General features: G+C 45.2%; 1 protein-coding gene across 4 annotated transcripts in view; it reads left to right on the top strand.

Moving 5' to 3' along the window:
• Nucleotides 1–20,627, top strand: part of RFX2 (regulatory factor X2) — a 110,885-nt gene that overhangs the window by 58,928 nt on the left and 31,330 nt on the right. For all 4 annotated transcript variants that reach the window (XM_080674468.1, XM_080674469.1, XM_080674471.1 and 1 more), the window contains 4 exons: nt 2,773–3,021; nt 5,655–5,744; nt 7,659–7,738; nt 9,443–9,704. In XM_080674468.1, the coding sequence (XP_080530594.1) occupies nt 2,917–3,021; nt 5,655–5,744; nt 7,659–7,738; nt 9,443–9,704 (537 nt within the window). In that variant the 5' untranslated portion in view covers nt 2,773–2,916. The remainder of the gene's footprint in view (nt 1–2,772; nt 3,022–5,654; nt 5,745–7,658; nt 7,739–9,442; nt 9,705–20,627) is intronic.

Here is a 20,627-nt window from a genome sequence, read left to right as displayed (position 1 = left end):
GAGACTAGAAAGTGTTGGCAGGGTCTGATCCCTTTAGGGGAGGATCCTTCCTGCCGTTTCCAGCTTTGGGTGGCTCCCAGCAATCCTTGTAGTCTCTTGGCTGGTAGCTACATCACTCTATTCTCTGCCTCTGTCTTCACGTGGCCTTTTCCCTGTGTGTCCTTTCTGTCTCTCATAAGAACTCTGTCATTTGATTTAGGGCCCACCCTAATCCAGTATGGTCTCATCTCAATCCTTACCTTGATTATATCTGCAAAGACACTATTTCTAAATAAAATCATATCCTGAGATTCCAGGTGGACATGAATTTGAGGAGACACTGTTCAATGCACTACAATGCTCCAAAGTGATCTGTCCATTGTGCCCAAACTCCTGTCTTAAGTTTTAAGGGCTGCACCTGGCTTCTGGGGTTCCACGGTTTGGTGAATCAGCGTGACTTCATAAGCTTTAGAGCACCATTGTTGTCATTTCAGACCAGTGTTTGATATTTCCATTTGTCTTTAAATGTTAGCGGCTCCACCCTCCTAACAATCTGAGTCGCCCTCTGCAGCCCCCTCCAGCCCTGCCATGTTGGTGAGATATGGCCACAGAACTATGCACTAGATTAAGGGCCTGTGGACCTCCAGGTTTTAAATGAAGACAGTGTAATTTTTCTACCCATTTTCCAAAACCACATCACTTTATCAAACCCAGATTATGTGGACCGAGCACCAGCAACCATTGCCCATTGCCTGTATTTGGAAATAAAGTTTTACTAGTATTAGAACACAGCCAAGATCATTTGTTTACATGTCAGCAAAGGCTGCTGTTGTGCCATGATGGCAATGTCTAGTAGTTGCAGCAGAGACTAGATGACCAAAATGTCTCTGGTCCTTTAAAGCAAAAGTGTGCCGATCCTGATGTAAACAATACAAGCTGAACAGTGCAATAAATTCAGACAGTGCATAGTAAATAGTGTGTTAAACCAGGGAACACGTTAGCATGAAAACTCCACATGATATGGAATAACTTGTTTTCTGGAAGGTGTATTCTGGCCACAGTAAGCTGAGCATGGACTCACTATCCATCCCCAACGCCCTCACAGCTCTCCTTGCTTCACTAAGGCTTAGACTTTGGGGCAAAATTATTTCTGCCTCTGGAACAAAGAAGTGGTTTCAGTGAAGTCAGCTTTCTCACTTTGTTGCTAGTAGATTCTTTTCACAAAGAGTTCTTGTCCACTTATCTCCTCCTAGTGTCACTGAAGTTACCCACTTGGCTTCAAATGGGAACAAAGTGGTATATAGAGTGTAAATGACTGATTTAAATGTTAGGGAAAACTGTAAATAAGAGACCTCGGTTAAGCAGTTTTCAACAGAATATTCCAAAGGTCAGTCTGTCAGGAAGGCAGAGAGAGTTGGAAACACAGGGCTGGAAAGCCACAACCTCCTCTGAAAAAGGGAAAGGAAGGAGGATGTGCCAGTCACCATGTGGTGCTGGGGACATCTAGTGTTGAGAACCGAGTCAGGCTGACAGGAAATAAAGATGCCACAGACGCAGACCACAGATCCATCCAGTGGCTCTCATGGTACCAAAGGCTTGTGGACAGGGGACTAGAGGAAGTCATGGAATAATCCCAGTCAATAAAGATGAGATTAAACTAACACATTCAGATTCAAACCCACCCATATCCCTTTCTATTTCCCTTTGGCAAATTATTTTATTGTTACCAGTTGTTTTCTGCACTAAAAATAAAAAAAGGCTTTGAAAAAAATTTTTTTATTCATTCTTGCAAGTGGGAACTCATGGGGTGATAGAGAAACAAAAGTTCTGGCACTATATCCTGGGATGTGTGCTGTGATGTGTGCTGTGCCATTCAGGTCTGTGATGTGAGGCAGAAGCCAGGAGACTCCACTCCTATGAGTGACATGCTCAGAACTGGGGCCAGGACAGGATAGGAACTGCAGAGCCACCTCCTCTCTCTGCAGCTTGTGTATTCCACTGCCTCTCAAATGCTTAAGGTAGCCAGTAGTTTATTTAAAAATGAAGACAGTTAGACTTTCTGCATTTTATAGAATGGTTTTGTATCATTTGCCACTTTGTTCTGATATTGAGTCTTTTTGTAGAAAATTTTAAATTACCTATTTGAAAGACGTATGCATCTGGCTACAAAGAAATACATTCTTATGCTTTCTTGTGGGCAAAGATCTCTAGGTACAGAGGGCAATTTTGATTTACTGCTGACATTTCTGAGGACTTGTACCCAGCCCAGCACAGTGTTTCTTAACTATCACTGTACATCACCTTTTTTCTCCCTAGGTCAGTGGTTCTCAACTGGGAGACAATTTTGCCCCAGGGGACATTGGAGAATGTCTGGAGACATTTTTGATTGTCGCCACCTAAGGAGGGAGTGCTTCTGGAATCTAGTGGGTGGGGCCCAGGGATGCTACTCAACACCCCTCAGTGCCCAGGATGCCCCCAGACAGTGATCCAGCCCCAGTGTCACAGTGCCAAGGGGAGAGACCCTGCCTGAGGAGAATCACTGCCAAACTCCCCAAAGAGAAAGCACCCACCAGGGGCTTTGGCTTGCTGGGTACATGAGTAAATAGTTCCATGAGTCCTGAAAATAGTTCAGCCTGATCAGCCTGGGACAGGGACAAGCAGTGGTCCCTGCATGCCTCTGAGGAGCTCTGCAGGGCTACTTTTTGGTTTAATATTTGGAAGAACAGTCCCTGCCCCCTCCCCTCTCCCTTTCTTTGGAACAGTTGTGCAACCTATTCCCCGTTCTTTACCCAGCCTGGCCGGATCCTTGCTCTGAACCTGGAAGACTATCAGGAACTCCCGCTCGCCTGTCCTGTCTGCATCTGCAGTTGCCTCTGTGGACCTCATGACTGCAGCCCTGCCCGCTCACCCTCTCTCCGCCTCTCTTCAGAACTGAGCATGCAGAGTTCAGAGGGTGCAGCAGACTCGCCAGCTTCTGTGGCTCTGTGTTCGTCAGCGGCCACCCAGGCGCCTGTGGCCCAGCCAGTGCCAGCCTCCCCGCAGGTAACAGACCAGCCCGGGGAAGATCATTGTGGCCAGTGTGGTTGCATCCACTGTGGTTTTGAAAAGCACTTGACTCAGCAGGGAGGTATCTGTGTTCTTCTGAATTGCCTTCTTGGCCCCAAGGCTACAGCTGTTGAAATAGCTGCACCTTCTCTGTCTCCCCCACCAAATCTGACTTAGTTTGTTCTTCTCTTTTAAGGGAAGTTTTCTTCTACGTTGGGAATGACCTTTTTACACAGAAAGATTTTATGGATAAGGCAAAAGATAAGTGAAAATTCTCAGTATTGGTTCACAATTGAATCTAGTATTAGAATAGATATATTTAAAGCTAGAGGCCTGGTGCATGAATTCGTGCACCAGTGGGATCCCTTGGCCTAGCCTGTGGGATCAGCCGAAACCGGCTCTCTGACATCCCCGAGGGGTCCATCCCCCTAGAGGGCGCAGGCCAGGCTGAGGGACCCCACCGATGCACCATCGGGGCCGGGGAGGGACTGCGGGAGGTTGGCCAGCCGGGGAGGGACCGTGGGAGGGCTTCAGGGTGTGTCCGGCCCATCTCGCTCAGTCCCAATCGGCCGGACACCAGCAGCAAGCTAACCTACGGGTCGGAGTGTCTGCCCCCTGGTGGTCAATGCACATCATAGCGAGCGGTTGAGCGGCCTTAGCATATCATTAGCATACCATTAGCATATCACGCTTTGATTGGTTGAACAGACGATCAGACACTTAGCATATTAGGCTTTTATTATATAGGATTTGTGGAGAGAATTTTTACATTAAGGCTGTGTCAAAACAAAAACCGTAACTCAGCCAAAACCGGTTTGGCTCAGTGGATAGAGCATCAGCCTGCAGACTGAAAGGTTCCAGGTTCAATTCTGGTCGGGAAAATGTGCCTTGGTTGCGGGCACATCCCCAGTAGGGGGTGTGCAGGAGGCAACTGATCGATGTTTCTCTCTCATCGATGTTTCTGACTCTCTATCCCTCTCTCTTCCTCTCTGTAAAAAACCAATAAAATATATTTTTTTAAAAACCCCGTAACTAAAAAAGATATCTGTGCCCCTTGTATATTGCAGCATTATTTACAATAGTCAAGATATGGAAACAAGCTAGGTGTCCATCCAGACAATTGGGTAAAGAAGATGTGATACATAGATACAGTGGAATATTAGCCATAAAAAGAATGAAATTGTGCCATTTGCAACCACATGGAGGGACCTACAGGGAATTATGCTAAATGAGATGTCAAACACCATATGATCTCACTTACATGTGAAACAACAACAACAAAAACCCACACATTAAGCTCATAGAACAGATTGGTGGTTGCCAGAGGGGGCGTGGGAGTGGGTGAAATGGGTCCTGCCATGGCCACCGTGTCTCTCCCAGGTTCCAGGGCTAGAGATGCATCCAGGTGCCCCTTCCCCGCCCCATGTCAACATCCACACCCCCCTGCCTTTCCCCTTCTATCCCCATATACACTGTCTGCTGCTCAAAGCTGAGCTTCCCCACTGCCTGTGCAGGGGACTCCCTTTCCTCCTGCACCCTTATTCACAAGCTGTGTTTTGTTCCCTGAACAGTGAACACCCCAGGCTTCCTTGTCAGAAAGAGGAATTCTTGCAGCTCAGTTCCTATGGTGCATTGTCCATGTTTCCCCTCTCAGCCCTCCTACACTACCCAACACAACTTCCCACTACGCAGACACAGATGTGTTCTGCCACCAGCCTCACATGGCTCTGAGCACTGGAAATGTGGCCAGTGTGCCTGCGGAACAGAATTTTACAGCTTATTTAAATAGAATGAAATTGAAATGGCCACAACGGATACACAGCTAATAGCTACCATATTGGACAGTTCAGCTTTAGAGTGTATGAATGCAAATCCTTAATGCTCTTATTTACTTAATTAATTGAGATGAAATTCGCATCATGTAGAATTCACCATTATAAAGCAAACAAATAAGTGGCATTTTTCATACATTTATCACTCCCAAAAAAGAAACCCTGTCTCCCATAGCAGTCACTCCTCATCCCCCTCCCCAGCCTCTGACAACCATAAACCTACTTCCTGTGTCTGTGGATGTGCCTGTTCTGGACATCTCCCATAAATGGAACCACAGTGTGATTTTGTGTCTGGCTTCTCTGAGCATTATATGTTCAAGGTTCATCCACATGTAGCACATATCAAAGCTTTACTCCTTTTCAGGGCTGAGTAATATTTCATTGTGTGGAGAGACCACATTGTGTGTATCCATTCATTCATTGATATTTGCACTGTTTATGTTCTTTTTGTCTTTGATTGTGAGCTAATAGAATGCCTGGTCTCTGTTGATTTCTTTTTATACAGTGGTGTTTAGAAGGCAAAGGCACTGCAGAATCACCACAACCAGTGACATTTAGGGTCTATTTTGGAAAATCACAGAATCGAAGTCATTGATTACTAAAACCCCAGCTTTATGTAAACAAAACACTCCTGTTTCTCTTTTGACTTTGACATTCATTTGATCCTTCACATTTTCAGTTTTGTGTGTCCAATAAAGCAACAGCAGGCCAGGCGGCAGTAGCTATGGTTGTATTCTGTGTTTGTTTTCAGGCCTAAGCTCTGACAAGTCTGAATGTCCCTCTCTCCTTCCCTTTTAGAGGGTGCTGGTCCAGGCAACGGGCTCGGCTTCCAAAGGGGCCCAGATGCAGCCAATCTCCCTCCCCAGAATCCAGCAGGTGCCACAGCAGGTAACCATAGCACAGGTGATGTGGGGCATATTAACACTTAGCGATCTGGAGGCCTCTCTGTGTTATGCATTCTTTTCTGTCATTGCTGCTCCTTCTTTAAAGTCTTCAGTTCCTTACCAGAAGGTTCTTGGGAAGCTATGTTTTATTAAAGATCTTTCACTTTAAACAGTTTTGCAGCAAACCAAGACAGCTGTGATCTTTCATTCATTCAGAAATTCAGTGCATGAGACATAAGCCAGCCCCTTGATAGAGCACTGGGTGCTGAGCTAGACATGGGAACAGATAGCAAAGGTTCTGGATTGGAGGAACACAGAACCTCCTGGGGAGGCAAACCCCTCTGCAGGCAAATGTTATACCCTCAGACAAGAGCCATGACCAAGGAAGTGCCTCTTGTGAGATTGAATTATCTGGGAAGAAAGCTTAAAAGTGTGGGCTCACCCACCAAAGAACAGCACAGACCATCAGCTCAGACAGTCAATGGAATCTAGGACAGTGGTCAGCAGCCCTTTTCTGGAAAAGACCAAATAGTGCATTTTTTTGGCTTTGCAGGCCAGATAGTGTCTTGCACAACCACTCAACTCTGCTTTGTCTCTAGAAGCAGCCATAGATGTAAAAGAAGGGGCATGGCTGTGTGTCAGTAAAACTTTATTGACAAAAAACAGGCAAGCCAGATCTGACCCAAGGGCCAGCTCGTGCTCTGCAAGATGCTGAATTAAAATTTGTGCAGGGTCCTGCCTGAAAGGGAGGGACCATGAGTGAAATAGAGAGACGGCCGAGACCCCAGAGTACACGCTTCTTTCTTCAGGGGTTCCTGTTCAGATGAGCAGTGTGTGTAGGGGGAACCAGGGGCGGCTTATGGTGTCAGGGAGAAACAAAAATTCTGAGCAGGCACAGAAGGGAACCTTAGCTCCTTGAGGGAGGGGAGATCAAGGCTAATGTCATGATTCCAGAAGCTTTCCCCCTCTGTGAGGCTGGACCTGCACTACCACTTTCTCTCTGGGCAGCTCAGACTTGTGGAGTGACTTGTGCATTTCACTCGGTCCCCTAAGGCAAAGCCCACTCAGCATGGTAATCCCTGGCTCCTCATGATATGTTATTACTCCAGGAGTTGAGCGTGTACGAGTGTATCAGTACTGGGTTGTCCTCGGAGGTGGGAATCAGCTCCATACACAGGCCTAGAGAGAGGTCACTCAGCCTTTAATTTTGTTACCCCTCATGAGGTTAAATTAGGCATTGGATAAGGTTCCCTCTGCGGTGAGATTCTGAAGTTTTCCATGCAGAACTCGGCCTCTACTACCAGGGCCAGCGTCCCTTGTGGGCCATTAGCTGAGGCGCTGCACTGACAGGGACCAGGTAGGGCTGTTCTGTGGTCCTCCCATCACCCTCGGTCTACATCTCCCACTCTAGGCCCATCCTTTCTTCTAGTTCTGCTCAGACCTTCACAGTATCTCCCCAATGTGGCTCCAGGACCCCTGCCCTCCTGCTGGGGAGGGGCACCAGGGCCAACCTAAGGGGGTTTGGAGGGGGCATGTAGAGAGTGACCAGCTGGAGCCCTCTGCCCTGTCCTTGGGTGTGGGTGACAGGTCCAGTGCTCAGAGGTTGGCGTTCTGTCCATACTCTGATTTCCACTGTCCAGCATTACCAACCCTTCTACCCAGTGGCTGGCAGGCCCCAGGGCCCTTCCTAGCTGTCAGTTTGGCTTCTTTCCCCATGGAACAGGCACATTGGACTTGGCTTCCCTCATGCATAGCAGTGGATCAGGACTACCTCTCCTAGTTTCTTTCAAGACGTGCCAACTGTAATGCAGTACTTAATGTTCATAAAAGGCAATCAAAGTTATTTTCAGCTTGAATGATGGAAAATCATGAACAAGTAGACTATACTGTGTGTAAAAAGAAATATCTGATGTTTCAGGTCCAGCCTGTGCAACACGTGTACCCATCCCAAGTGCAGTACGTGGAAGGCGGAGACGCCGTCTACACGAATGGAGCCTTGTACGTGGTTTTCCCTGCCCTTGGAAGGGGCCTCACAGAGAACCTCAGGCCACGTCTGGAACCTTCCTTCACGACTCTCCCACCGTTTTCCTTTTGGGATGTGTTTGCACAAATCCCTCCCCCTTATCCTTTGGGTGCTATGTTGGAACCATTACTGTGGTATGAGGTCATCACAGTCCTGTGGAGATTTCAGAAATCACACACTTTTGTAGTTTTTACTTCTAGAAAAGACAGTCTTAAGAAAAACAAACCGTAATCCAAGTCTAAAGATTCAGTCTTCACAATCCAGAAGCCGATTCTGTCTCTGCTTTCTCTTCCTGGCCTTTGTTAACCTCTAGCTTTTTATGATGTTGATATGACTTGATTTTTTATTTGTCAGGGACTTATAGGGTTTTCTGCTTGCGAACTATGTGATGCTTGTGGCAGAAAATGACACATTTCTCGGGAAGCTCATTGGGCTCAAGACATAAGTCCTTTTGCTCATTTGATTTCGACAACTCTCCTTTGAAAGTTCAGGGATCAAGGGTGAGAGTGTGGTTGTGGTTAAGGAGTTGTGTGAGCTTCTACAGCAGCACAACACTGAAGGTCAAATCCATGACATCTGAGCAAGGTGTGTAGATTGTACCAGTGTCAAGGTCTTGGGTTCGATTGTATTACACTTATATATGATGTCACCAGGGGACAGGATGGGAGTGCACGCCTCCCAGAGGTTGGGGCCACCTGCCACCAGAGGGGCCTTCCCTTGGGACAGGTCATAGCCTTTAGTCACCACCAAGGAGAAACCATTACCAACTGCCTTTTACTATGGCCAGCATTACTGGAGTGGAACTGAAAACTTTATGGGATGACATACATAGATAGCTAAGCATTTAATCCAGATGTCAAAGTAATATTAGATAAATTCTTCATATCACTTAGAAATTTCTTTTTATTATGCAATTTCATTTTTTAACCTTTTTTGATAGAATCATAGACTTATAGGAAGTTACAAAATGGGAGACCCTTCACCCAGTCTCCCCCTGTGGTGACATCTTTTTTGAGTATGACTATAGGACAATAGCAGGAAAATAACATTGGGACAGGACTGTTAACTAGCCCATGGGTCTTATTCCATTTCACCAGTTTTGACTCCGGTGTGTGTGTGTGTGTGTGTGTGTGTGTGTGTAGTTCTGTGCCATTTTTTCTCATGTATAAATTTTTTTTAATATATATTTTTATTGATTTCAGAGAGGAAGGAAGAGGGAGAGAGAGATAGAAACATCAATGGTGAGAGAGAATCATTGATCGGCTGCCTCCTGCACGCCCCCTACTGGGGATCAAGCCCACAACCGGGGCATGTGCCCTTGACCAGAATTGAACCCGGGACCCTTCAGTCTGCAGGCTGATGCTCTATCCACTGAGCCAAACAAGCTAGGGCTCATGTATAAATTTTACATAACCATAATAAGACACAGAAGTGTTCCATCTCCATGAAGGAGCTCCCTCATATGACCCCTTCATACTTAGAATTTTTAAATGATCAGTTTTTGATGAGTCCGCATGTGATCCTGAATTTTTCAGTCGATTGCTTTGAACTCTGTGATGCATAGGCGTTTGGTATCTGACTTACCCCACATGTTCAGTCTCATCAGGCTTCCACTTTGACATGAAGTTTTGCCGGATTCCTTCCAGACTCAGAGGAGGCACATTCTCTCTCTCTGACAGGCGGACGGCCTATGCCTATAACCCCGAGCCTCCAATGTATGCCACAAGCAGCGCAGCATCTTACTTCGAGGCCCCGGGTGACGCCCAGGTGACCGTCGCAGGCTCCTCGCCGACAGCAGTCCCTTCCCACAGCATGGTGGGCATCACCATGGATGTCGGGGGGAGCCCCATTATCTCCAGCACAGGAGCCTATCTCATCCACGGGGGTATGGACAGCACCAGACACTCGCTGGCCCACACTTCCCGGTCGTCTCCAGCAACGGTATGTACGAGGCTCTCGGGCAACAGGATAGGCCCTGGATAGACTAGCAGCAGAAGTAGGGACAGTGAGTGGAAGGCAACCTGGAGCCCTGGAAGGGAGCCCTGCCAGCCCCAACCAGGCCCTGTGACCCAAGTCAAGTCTCAGCTTCTTTGAACCTCAGTTCCTCCACTGGTTTAAAAAAAACCCCAAAAACCTGAATATCCCATCATGGGCTATTGTGAACACTGCATATTTGTAAAAATAACTCCATACTGGTATGTGCTGCTGGTGATATCATCATTATTATCAGCCCCTTAGAGGCTTAGGTCAGTCCACCCATATGAAACTAGACTGAATAAACAAGAGGAGATTTCTCCTAAGAGCTATGCCGAATTGTACCCACCATGCTCCTGTCCAAAACATCTGCTTTAAAAACTTAACTTTCAAAACTCTAGTTTCCATATTTACTTTTACTTTGTAAATTAATACAGAGCTGTGTGACTTTTCTGGGAATACAGCCCTGAGTTTTGACACACATGCATGTTTGTGTAACTACTGCCACAGTCAGGATCCTAATGGTTGTCTCCCCTAAACTCCCTCCTGGTATTTGCAGTCATGACCTCCCCTCACCCACAACCCCTGGCACCCACTGACCCTTTCTCCATCACTAGAGGTTTGTTTTTCTGGGACTGTTGTATGAACAGAATCATTCAGTAATGACCTTCTGAGTTCCGCTTCTTTCACTCAGTGTGGCGCCTTTGAGATCCAGTCAGGTTGTTGTATCAGCCAGTACTTCCTCCTTCTTCGTGACTGAGTAGTATTCCTACCTATCTATTCACTAGTTGAGGGCAGTTGGGGAGATTTCCAGTTTTGGACGATTATGAATAATGCAGCTATCAGTCCTCACCGACAGGTTTTTGTATGGACATATGTTTTCCTTTCTTTTGAGTAAATACCTACAAGCGGATTGCTGATTGATATGGTAAGTGTGTATTTAACTTTATCAGAGATCACCAACAGTTTCCTCAAGTGATCGTACCATTTCACATTTCCCCCAGCGATGTGTAAGATCCTGTTGCTCCACTCCTCACCAGCACTCCTTGTTGTCAGCATTTTTTCATTTTAGCCATTCTAGTAGGTGTGTAGTGGTATCTCATTGTGATTGTAATTTGCATTTTCTTAATTGCTAATGATGGTAAGCAGCTTTTCACGTGCTCATTTGCCTTATATATGCTTTTGGTGATGTGTCAGTTCTAGTCATTTGCCTATTTTTTAAACTGGATTGTTAGTTTTCTTATTGTTAAATTTTTTTTTTTAAATATATTTTATTGATATTTCACAGAGAGGAAGGGAGAGGGATAGAGAGCTAAAAACATCGATGAGAGAGAAACATCGATCAGCTGCCTCCTGCACACCTCCCACTGAGGATGTGCCCGCAACCAAGGTACATGCCCTTGACCGGAATCGAACCCGGGACCTTTCAGTCCGCAGGCCGACGCTCTATCCACTGAGCCAAACCGGTTTCGGCTTATTGTTAAATTTTGAAAATTCTTTATGTGTTCTTTATAAGTCCCCTGTCAGATATGCAATTTGCAAATATTCTCTCCCAGTTTTTAGAGTATCTTTTCATTCTGTTACAAGTGTCATTTGCAGAAAAAAAGAATTTTTTAAATAAAGTCTTATTTATTAATTTTTCTTTTTTGAAAAGATCACACTTTTGATGCCATACCTGAGAACTCTGCCTCTCCCAGGTCATAAAAATTTCCTCCTGTTTTCTTGGAAAAGTTTTATAGTTTTACATTTTGTAGTTGGATCTGCTTCATTTGGGTTAACTTTTGTATAAGATGTAAGGTTTTGGTCAAGGTTTATTTTTATGCATATGAAACCACCAGTAGTTCCAGCATCATTTGCTGAAATGACTACCCTTCCTCCATTGGATCGGTTTTGCGTCTTTGTCAAAAATCAATTGGCCGTGTGTGGCTCTGTTTCAGGACATTCTGTTCTGTTTCATTGATCTGTGTGCCTGTTCTTAATTACTACAGCTTTATAGTGAGTGATTCCTCCAACTTTACTTTTCTTCAGTATTGTGTAAGCTATTTATATAAATTTAGAATTTTCTATTATCTATAAAAAATTCCTAGTAAGAATTTGATTAAACAGCACTAAATCTGTAGGTCAGTTTGGGGGAGAATTGAGTTGGGTCTTCAGTCCATGAACATGGTATGCTTTCCCATTTACTTAGGTCTTCTTTTATTTCTTTCATCAGCATTTTGTAATTTTTAACGTGTAGATCCTGTACACATTCTGTTAGACTTATACTTAAGTATGTCATGTTTTCGGAGCTATTGTAAGTGGTATTAGTCTTTATTTTATTTTTTTTAATTATTTTTTAAACCAAGCACTGGCCAGTTTTATTAAAGAAAAATCTTGCATGATTTACTTTTCACTAATATGTTTTGGCATGCTTTTTATGATATCAGTGGTCGGCAAACTCATTAGTCAACAGAGCCAAATATCAACATTATAACGATTGAAATTTCTTTTGAGAGCCAAATTTTTTAAACTTAAACTTATTCCAACGCCACTTCTTCAAAATAGACTCACCCAGGGCATGGTATTTTGTGGAAGAGCCACACTCAAGGGGCCAAAGAGCCGCATGTGGCTTGCGAGCCGCAGTTTGCCTACCACTGACCTAGATCAATGATAGCCAGTGTGTATACTCTGTAGTATGTCCACATGCTGTGCCCAATTCAGCATTATTGCCACTGTAGTGATGGACACCATGACATAGTCCTCCATTTCAGATTTCCTCAAGGCTGAACAGTGTTGGTGAGGATGACCAGTTTCACTTTGCCTGCTCATCTTTAGAGTCTGTTCGTACCCCAGCACATACTTTTCATTTTGCTTAACAAACTGGAGCCGAGAGTTGATGGACTCCAACAGCTTTCGTCATCTTTGCAGCCACCATCTTCTTGCCTTACGTGCAGACAGCCCCCAACCTAGAACATACAGAGCAGTGGTATTGATTTTTTAATTTCGTTTCTAACTGTTCATTGTTAGTATGTGAAAATACGGTTGATTTTTGGCTGTTGTCCTTGTATCCTGCAACCTTGTGGCACTCACTTTTTAGTTCTAAGAGTTTTTTGTTAACTGCAGATAGGAACAATTTTACTTCCTCCTTTTCAATCTGGATAACTTTTTTTTCTTGCCTTTTTTTAAATTTTTTTTTAATAAATCTTTATTCAGATTATTACAATTGTTTCTCCTTTTTCCCCCCATAGCTCCCCTCCACCCGGTTCCCACCCCACCTTCTGCCTTTACCTCCCCACCACTGTCCTCATCCATAGGTGTATGATTTTTGTCCAGTCTCTTCCTGAATCTCCCCATACCCCGTTCCCCCTGAGAATTATTAGTCCACTCCCTTTCTATGCCCCTGATTCTATTATATTCACCAGATTATTCTGTTCCTCAGGTTTTTAATTCACTTGATTTTTAAGTTCACTGTTGATAGATATGTATTTGTTGTTCATAATTTTTATCTTTACTTTTTTCTTCTTCCTCTTCTTTAAGAATACCTTTCAGCATTTCATATAATACTGGTTTGGTGGTGATGAACTCCTTTAGCTTTTTCTTATCTGTGAAGCTCTTTGTCTGCCCTTCAATTCTGAATGATAACTTTGCTGGGTAGAGTAATCTTGGTTGTAGGTTCTTGGTATTCATCACTTTGAAAATTTCTTGCCACTCCCATCTGGCCTGCATAGTTTCTGTTGAGAAATCAGCTGACAATCATATGGGTGCTCCCTTGTAGGTAATTAACTGTTTTTCTCTTGCTGCTTTTAAGATTCTCTCTTTGTCTTTTGCTCTTGGCATTTTAATTATGATGTGTCTTGGTGTGGTCCTCTTTGGATTCCTTTTGTTTGGGGTTCTGTATGCTTCCTGGACTTGTAAGTCTATTTCTTTCACCATGTGGGGGAAGTTTTCAGTCATTATTTCTTCAAATAAGTTTTCAGTATCTTGCTCTCTCTTCTTCTGGCACCCCCATAATTCTGATGTTTATACGCTTGAAGTTGTCCCAGAGGCTTCTTACACTATCTTCAACTTTTTGGATTTTTTTTTTTTTTTTGCTTTTTGCTTTTTCAGTTGAGTGTTTTTTGCTTCTTTGTATTTCAATTCTTTGACTTGATTCTTGTGTTCCTCTAATCTGTTGTTGGGTCTCTGTATAATATTTCAGTCAGTATATGTTTAATTTCTAGTTGGTCCTTTTTCATATCTTCAAGGGTCTCATTATATTTATTGGCCTTTTCTAGGATATTCTTGAAAAGCCTTATAACCGTGGTTTTGAATTCTATATCCAGTCGTTTGTTTTCCTCCATTTCTTTTGTTTGTGATCTGTTTCTTTGTTGCCGCATTTTTTTTTTTTATAAAATATATTTTATTGATTTTTTACAGAGAGGAAGGGAGAGGGATAGAGAGTTAGAAACATTGATCAGCTGCCTCCGGCACACCTCCCACTGGGGATGTGCCCACAACCCAGGCACATGCCCTTAACCGGAATCGAACCTAGGACCCTCCAGTCCAAAGGCCGATGCTCTATCCACTGAGCCAAACCGGTCAGGGCTGTTGCCGCATTTTCACTGCTTCCCTGAGTTGGTAGGGTAGATTTGTGTGCTAGGTTTCCTATATGGCCCAGTGGGTCGGCCTCCCCAGTTAACCTGAGGTGGATACTCTTGGTGCACCCCTTTGTGGACTGTGTGTACAGCCTTGTTGTAGTTAAGTCTTGATTGTTGTTGGTATCACTGGGAGGAATTGACCTCCAGGCCAGTTGGCTGTGAGGAACAGCTGTGTCTACGCTGGGAGAAGTTCGGTGCTGGAGACAACCTTATAGGATTAGACTTGCCAAATTGCAAAAGCCTCTGTGCTCAGCTTGGATGGGGTGGAGTCTCAGGGCGGAGCAGACAGTCTTGGCTTCCCGTCAGCCTTGCCGTTGCGCGCGCGCGCCTCTAGACCTCTGCCTTCCCCGGCTCCCGAGTCTCCGCCCGAGAGTCCAGATTCCCCCCTGTAAGAGCATGGGTCCCCAGGGGCTCGCCTGGAACTGGGGTTCAGTGCAGTCAGAACTGGGGCTCAGTGCAGTCAGGACCTTCTGACTCCGTTCTGCTAGGGAAATCCTGTGGCAACCTCCGCAGCCTTTGTGCACACTGGCGCGCGTGCCTCCAGACCCCTGCCCACCGGGGCTCCCCCGGGTCTCCCCCGGGTCTCCGAGTTTCCGGGTGCCTTTCTCTCTAACTGACAGTCCAGACTCCCCCTGTATGAGCCTGAGTCCACGGGGTTTCACCCGGAACTGGGGTTCAGTGTAGTCAGAAGTGAGGTTCAGTGCCGTCGGGGGCTTCCTTCCCCCTCCCGCCAGAGAAAGTCAGCCAGGCTCTCAGCAGCCCTTCCTCTCTGCGCGCACAAAGACCCTTTGCCGTACCTCCAATTCTCTGTGAGCCTTTCTCTTTCCTTCTAGTTGTAGAATTTCCACTCAGCCAGCTTTCCTGTGGTTCTGGATGGTGTCCGTTCTGTCTTTTAGTTGTAGTTTTGAAATTGTTGTGCGAGGCAGCAGTTTAGGTGCTTACCTATGCCGCCATCTTGGTTTTCTCTTCTTGCCTTTTTTTGCTGGCTAGAACTCTACTATGTTGAATAGGAGCATATGAACATCCTTTCCTTGTTCCCAGTCTTGGGGGGAAATCTTTTCATCTTTTACTGCTAAGTGTGATGTTAATTGTAGGTTTTCATAAATGCCCTATTTTGGGTTGAGGAAGTTTCCTCTATTCCTAGTTTTCAGAGAGTTTTTGGATGTTGAGTTCTGTCAAATGCTTTTTCTTCATTGATCATAATGTTGTATTTTTTTGTTTGTTGTTGTTGTTTTAAATATATTTTATTGATTTTTTACAGAGAGGAAGGGAGAGGGATAGAGAGTTAGAAACATTGATGAGAGAGAAACATCGATCAGCTGCCTCCTGCACACCCCCACTGTGGATGTGCCCGCAACCAAGGTACATGCCCTTGACTGGAATTGAACCTGGGACCCTCCAGTCTGCAGGCCAACGCTCTATCCACTGAGCCAAACTGGTCAGGGCATGAGGTTGTTTTTTTCTTTACACTGTTAATATGATGGATTACATTGATTGATTTTCAGTTAGAAAAAAACTTACTATTTTGGTGGTGGGCTAATCTGAAATAGAAGGTAATGTTTTAGCCTCATCCCTGTTCTTTTCAGGGTGTTGTGGCATCACCCTGACATCAGAGAGGCTTGTTGTCCTCTCTCTTTCTCTGTGTAGACTACTCCCCAGAACCTGGCTTTGAGGACAGGCATAGAGAGAAGTCACTTGCTTTCTAGAAGCTGTGATATGTGGGGCAGTGTCCACTGCTCAGTCCGAGAGGCCCTAGCTTCCACCTCACCTCTCTTAGTTTTTCCAGCTGTCAGCTCAGCAGGGGCTGCGAGGACACAGGGGGCCAGACACACTTATCCCTTAGAGGACTGGCTAGATGGACTCAAGATTAGAGCTGTTAGTGATCACAAAGTGTTCCTCGCATGCCATGTTAACTTTCATGGATATGGCAGGCTCAGTTTTAGACTGCACCAGTTTATAATAGTAGAATATACTAGAATTATAGGAAACAAATTTATTGAGAAATAGCAGCATTCTCTGGTCCACACACCCTTGGTTGCAAGCAGATGTGCAGGTCAGACTCGGGGCACTAGCTACTGTGGTTTGTTCTTTGGGTTGCCTTTAAGGAATCAAGCTTTTAAGTCAATTGGAAATCCATGAATGGGCTGTGTTTTAACACACATCCCCATGAAAGCCCCTAGGAAGTGATCGTCTCAGATGAGAATCTGATCCCTGACTCTGCCTTCTCTCTGTTATTTATCAGCTTGGTTTTGGCATGAAACATCTCACAAGGATGCAGCTTGTGAGATCTGAGGGGCTTTCTGGGAGCCATGAACAGAAATGGCCCTGAGGCTTGCAACAGAAATAAAATATGGCTCCTGCCCTGGCTGGTGTGGATCAGTGGTTAGAGCATCAGCCAGAGCCAGGAGCCATAGGATTGTGGTTCTGGCTAATGCTCTAACCTGAGATCTTCATACAGATAGAGGGTTGTATCTCGGTTGCAGGATCCCCACTTCAGTCAGGGCGAGTGCAGGAGGCAACTGGTTGATGTGTCTCTCACATCAATGTTTCTCTCTCTCTTCCTCTCCTACTCCTTCCACTCTCTCTGAAAAATCAATGGAAAAAATATCCTCAGGTAAGGATTTACAAAACAAACAAAAAAATACGGCTCCTGCATCCATCCTTTAACATCTGCCAATCCTTTCATGCTAAAGTTTTCTGTTGCATTTTTTTTTTAAAGTACATTGAGCAGAGATACTAACCTGAGAGGTTTGCTTTTGTCATTTCAGCTCAGGTCGGACCTCTTTGACACAACCCAAAGGGTAAAGTGCCCAGGATGCCAAATTTAAGGAGGGTTTCACCTCCAAGTGCTAACCCTGCTCAGGTGCGACCTTGAGCATGAGCACCTCCTTAAGTTTGGTGCCCTGGGTGCCTTGTTGGCCCCACCCCAGTCCTGGCCCAGTATGGAGACTTATATGCCTCTGGCCTAATCAGATTTTTGTACAGCATACACATGTAATATTACTTACATAACTTTAAAATGCTGAATTAACAAAATAAAGATGGACTAACAGATTTAAAATGTCCCATTTCCCTAAGCCAGCCTCCCTCTCTCCCCAGTGGTGAGCCCACTGTTCCCCCTTTTTCCTCCATGGCCCCTAACTGCGGATGGTCGATTTCTCCAGGCGTAATTCTAGGATTTATGTTTCTGCCTCAAAATTCCCATCGTGCTGCTTCCTTCCTTTAAAATACTCCCCATTTTCTTTAAAGATCCAAAGGGGTTACTCATGCAACATCTAAATGTTTATTTTCTCCACTTATGGTCATGTAAGTATGCTGTGTTTTAGGATGGAGGGTTAGCTACAGCAGGTTTCTGTCCTTGTCCCAACTTTTCTCTGGTCTTTCCAAGGAACATCCCTGCCCCTTCCCAGGAGGCATGGTCTAGAAATTGAATTAGGGAAAACCCAGCCTGGATTAGCAGGTATTTCATCAATAGTTGTCATTGCTGGCCCTTTGTAGGGGCTACCTCTGTCTGGCAGGTCCTTTTAACAAGGTTATTATGGAATGGCCATTGGGTTAGATGCTAATAAACTTGAGGAGAAGTAACCAACACCCTCTATTAGGAGGCATTAATATAGTCCTTAATCAGGTAAAATCTTGGTAGAATTATACATGAAAGGAAAGGGTTTTTAAATTTTTCTTTCACAATTTTTAAATAATTGGCTAATTTTAATATACTTTGGAGCTTTAAAACTAGTCTGCTGTCTGCTATTATGTTGGGTTCTTGAGACACTGTATCTTTTATCATAAGCATTATACATTTTCTGTCTTCCATTCGAATGAGTCCTTAAAGCAGGCCTTCTGTTAGCAATTCATGTAGCAGAAGCAAATGATATTAAATGGCCAATAAAAAGGAGTACGTGCTGCATTGCACCAAGTCAAAAGTAAAGATTAAGCGCCTGATAAATCAAGAAGCAGATGCACAAGCACATGCATAATTCTAAAATGTGAAGGAGATTACCAGAAGGTCAAAAAAGAGAAATGATTTTAGGAAAAGCTGCTAGGGCTGGGGTTAGGGATGGGGCACCACTGCATGCCTCCGTGGCTCTTTGGTGCTTTTTGACATATGGGCCTGTGCATGTAGCACTGATGAACTTTTTGAAATAAACTCCAGTCAAATATAAAATTCGTTTTCATTTTAAGCATATATAAAGATTAAACCCTAACTTCTCCAGCCACCGAGAGGACTGTTAAAGGCCCTCGGTTAGATCAAGTTCAAGGGCCAGATGCTCCTTTTCAGAGATGTGGCATGTGTCTCGCATGTGGGGCCGGGAGGCGGTGCCATAGCGCCCTCTGCTGGACATGTGTGTGCTCTGCGCCTTCAGTCCTGACTCCTGGGCATCAACCTGTCTGGCATCTGTCCTTCTGGGGCTTGATGGTATTTTCCTGACCTTTATCGCCTTCAGATAATTAAGTGATATTTTAAAACACAGTGAACAGAGAGAGAAACCAAGATGGCGGCATAGGTAAACACCTAAACTGCTGCCTCACACAACAATATCAAAACTACAACTAAAAGACAAAATGGACACCATCCAGAACCACAGGAAAGCTGGCTGAGTGGAAATTCTACAACTAGAAGAAAAGAGGAAAGCACATTGAGACTCAGAGGAGCTGCAAAAGACTGAAGTGCAGAGACTCGCACGCGGAGAGGACAGGCGGCTGTGTGCACAGGCGGCTGAGTGCGCGGCTGGCTTTCTAAAGCGGGGGGTAGACGGAAGCTCCTGACTGCACTGAACTCCAGTCCCGGGCGAGACGCTGGGAAACCAGACCCATTCGGGAATCTGGACTGTCAGGAAAAGAGAAAGCACACTGAGACTCGGGAGCTGTGGAAGGCAGAGGTCCGGAGGCGCGCACACACAGAGAGGACTGACTGCTGAATGCTCAGGCGGCTGAGTGTGCAGCTGGCCTTCTAATAATGTAAGCGGAAGGGAGATGGAAGCTCCCGACTGCATTGAACTCCAGTTCCGGGCTAGTTTCTGGGAACCCCGACTCATTCGGGGAGAAACTGGACTGTCTGGCAGCGGGCGAAACTCGAGGGTGGCTTTCTCTCTGAGGTGCTTGCAGCGATTACTGAGGGACACTGAGACCCAGGGGCCTCATAGGGCAGGGCTGACGGGAAACCAAGGCTGTCTGCTCCGCCCTGAAACTCCGCCCCATCCAAGCTGAGCACAGAGGCTTTTGCAATTTTGCAAGTCTTGTCTCATAAGAGTGTTTCCAGCACAGAAGTTCTCCCAGCGTAGACACAGCTGATCCTCACAGCCAATTGGCCTGGAGGCCAATTCCTCCCAGTGATACCAACAACAATCAAGGTTGAGCACACAGTCCACAAAGGGGTGCACCAAGAGCAGGGGTCCTCAAACTACGGCCCGCAGGCCACATGTGGCCCGCCGAGGACATTTATCCGGCCCGCCAGGTGCCACTGCATGTCCTGCTTAGCAGCTGACTTGTCCCGGGCCCGCAGTGCGCATAGGAATTTGTTCATAGTTTTTTTTTAAACTATAGTCCAGCCCTCCAACGGTCTGAGGGACAGTGAACTGGCCCCCTGTTTAAAAAGTTTGAGGACCCCTGACCAAGAGTGTCCACCTCAGGTAACTGGGGAGGCTGAGCCACTGTGCTGTATAGGACACCTAGCACACAAAGCTACTCTACCAACTCAGGGAAGCAGCGAAAATGCGGAGACAAAGAAACAGATCACAAATGAAAGAAATGGAGGAAAGCAAACTACTGGATATAGAGTTCAAAACCACGGTTATAAGGTTTTTCAAGAATTTCCTAGAAAAGGCCAATAAATTTAGCGAGACCCTCGAGGATATGAAAAAGGACCAGCTAGAAATTAAACATACACTGATTGAAATAAAAAATATTATATAGAGACCCAACAGCAGACTAGAGGATCGCAAGAATCAAGTCAAAGATTTGAAATACAAAGAAGCAAAAAACACTCAGTCAGAAAAGCAAAAAGAAAAAAGAATCCAAAAATTTGAAGATAATGTAAGGAGCCTCTGGGACAATCTCATCGTACCAACATCCGAATTATGGGGGTGCCAGAAGAAGAGAGAGAGCAAGATACTGAAAACCTATTTGAAGAAATAATGACCGAAAACCTCCCCCACCTGGTGACAGAAATAGACTTACAACTCCAGGAAGCGCACAGAACCCAAGACAAAAGGACTCCAAAGAGGACCACACCAAGACACATCATAATTAAAATGCCAAGAGCAAAAATCAAAGA

The sequence above is a fragment of the Plecotus auritus genome (assembly GCF_963455305.1).
Source record: "Plecotus auritus genome assembly, chromosome: 6".
In the NCBI taxonomy this organism is placed as follows: Eukaryota; Metazoa; Chordata; class Mammalia; order Chiroptera; family Vespertilionidae; genus Plecotus; species Plecotus auritus.
This window is presented reverse-complemented; position numbering and strand designations above follow the sequence as displayed.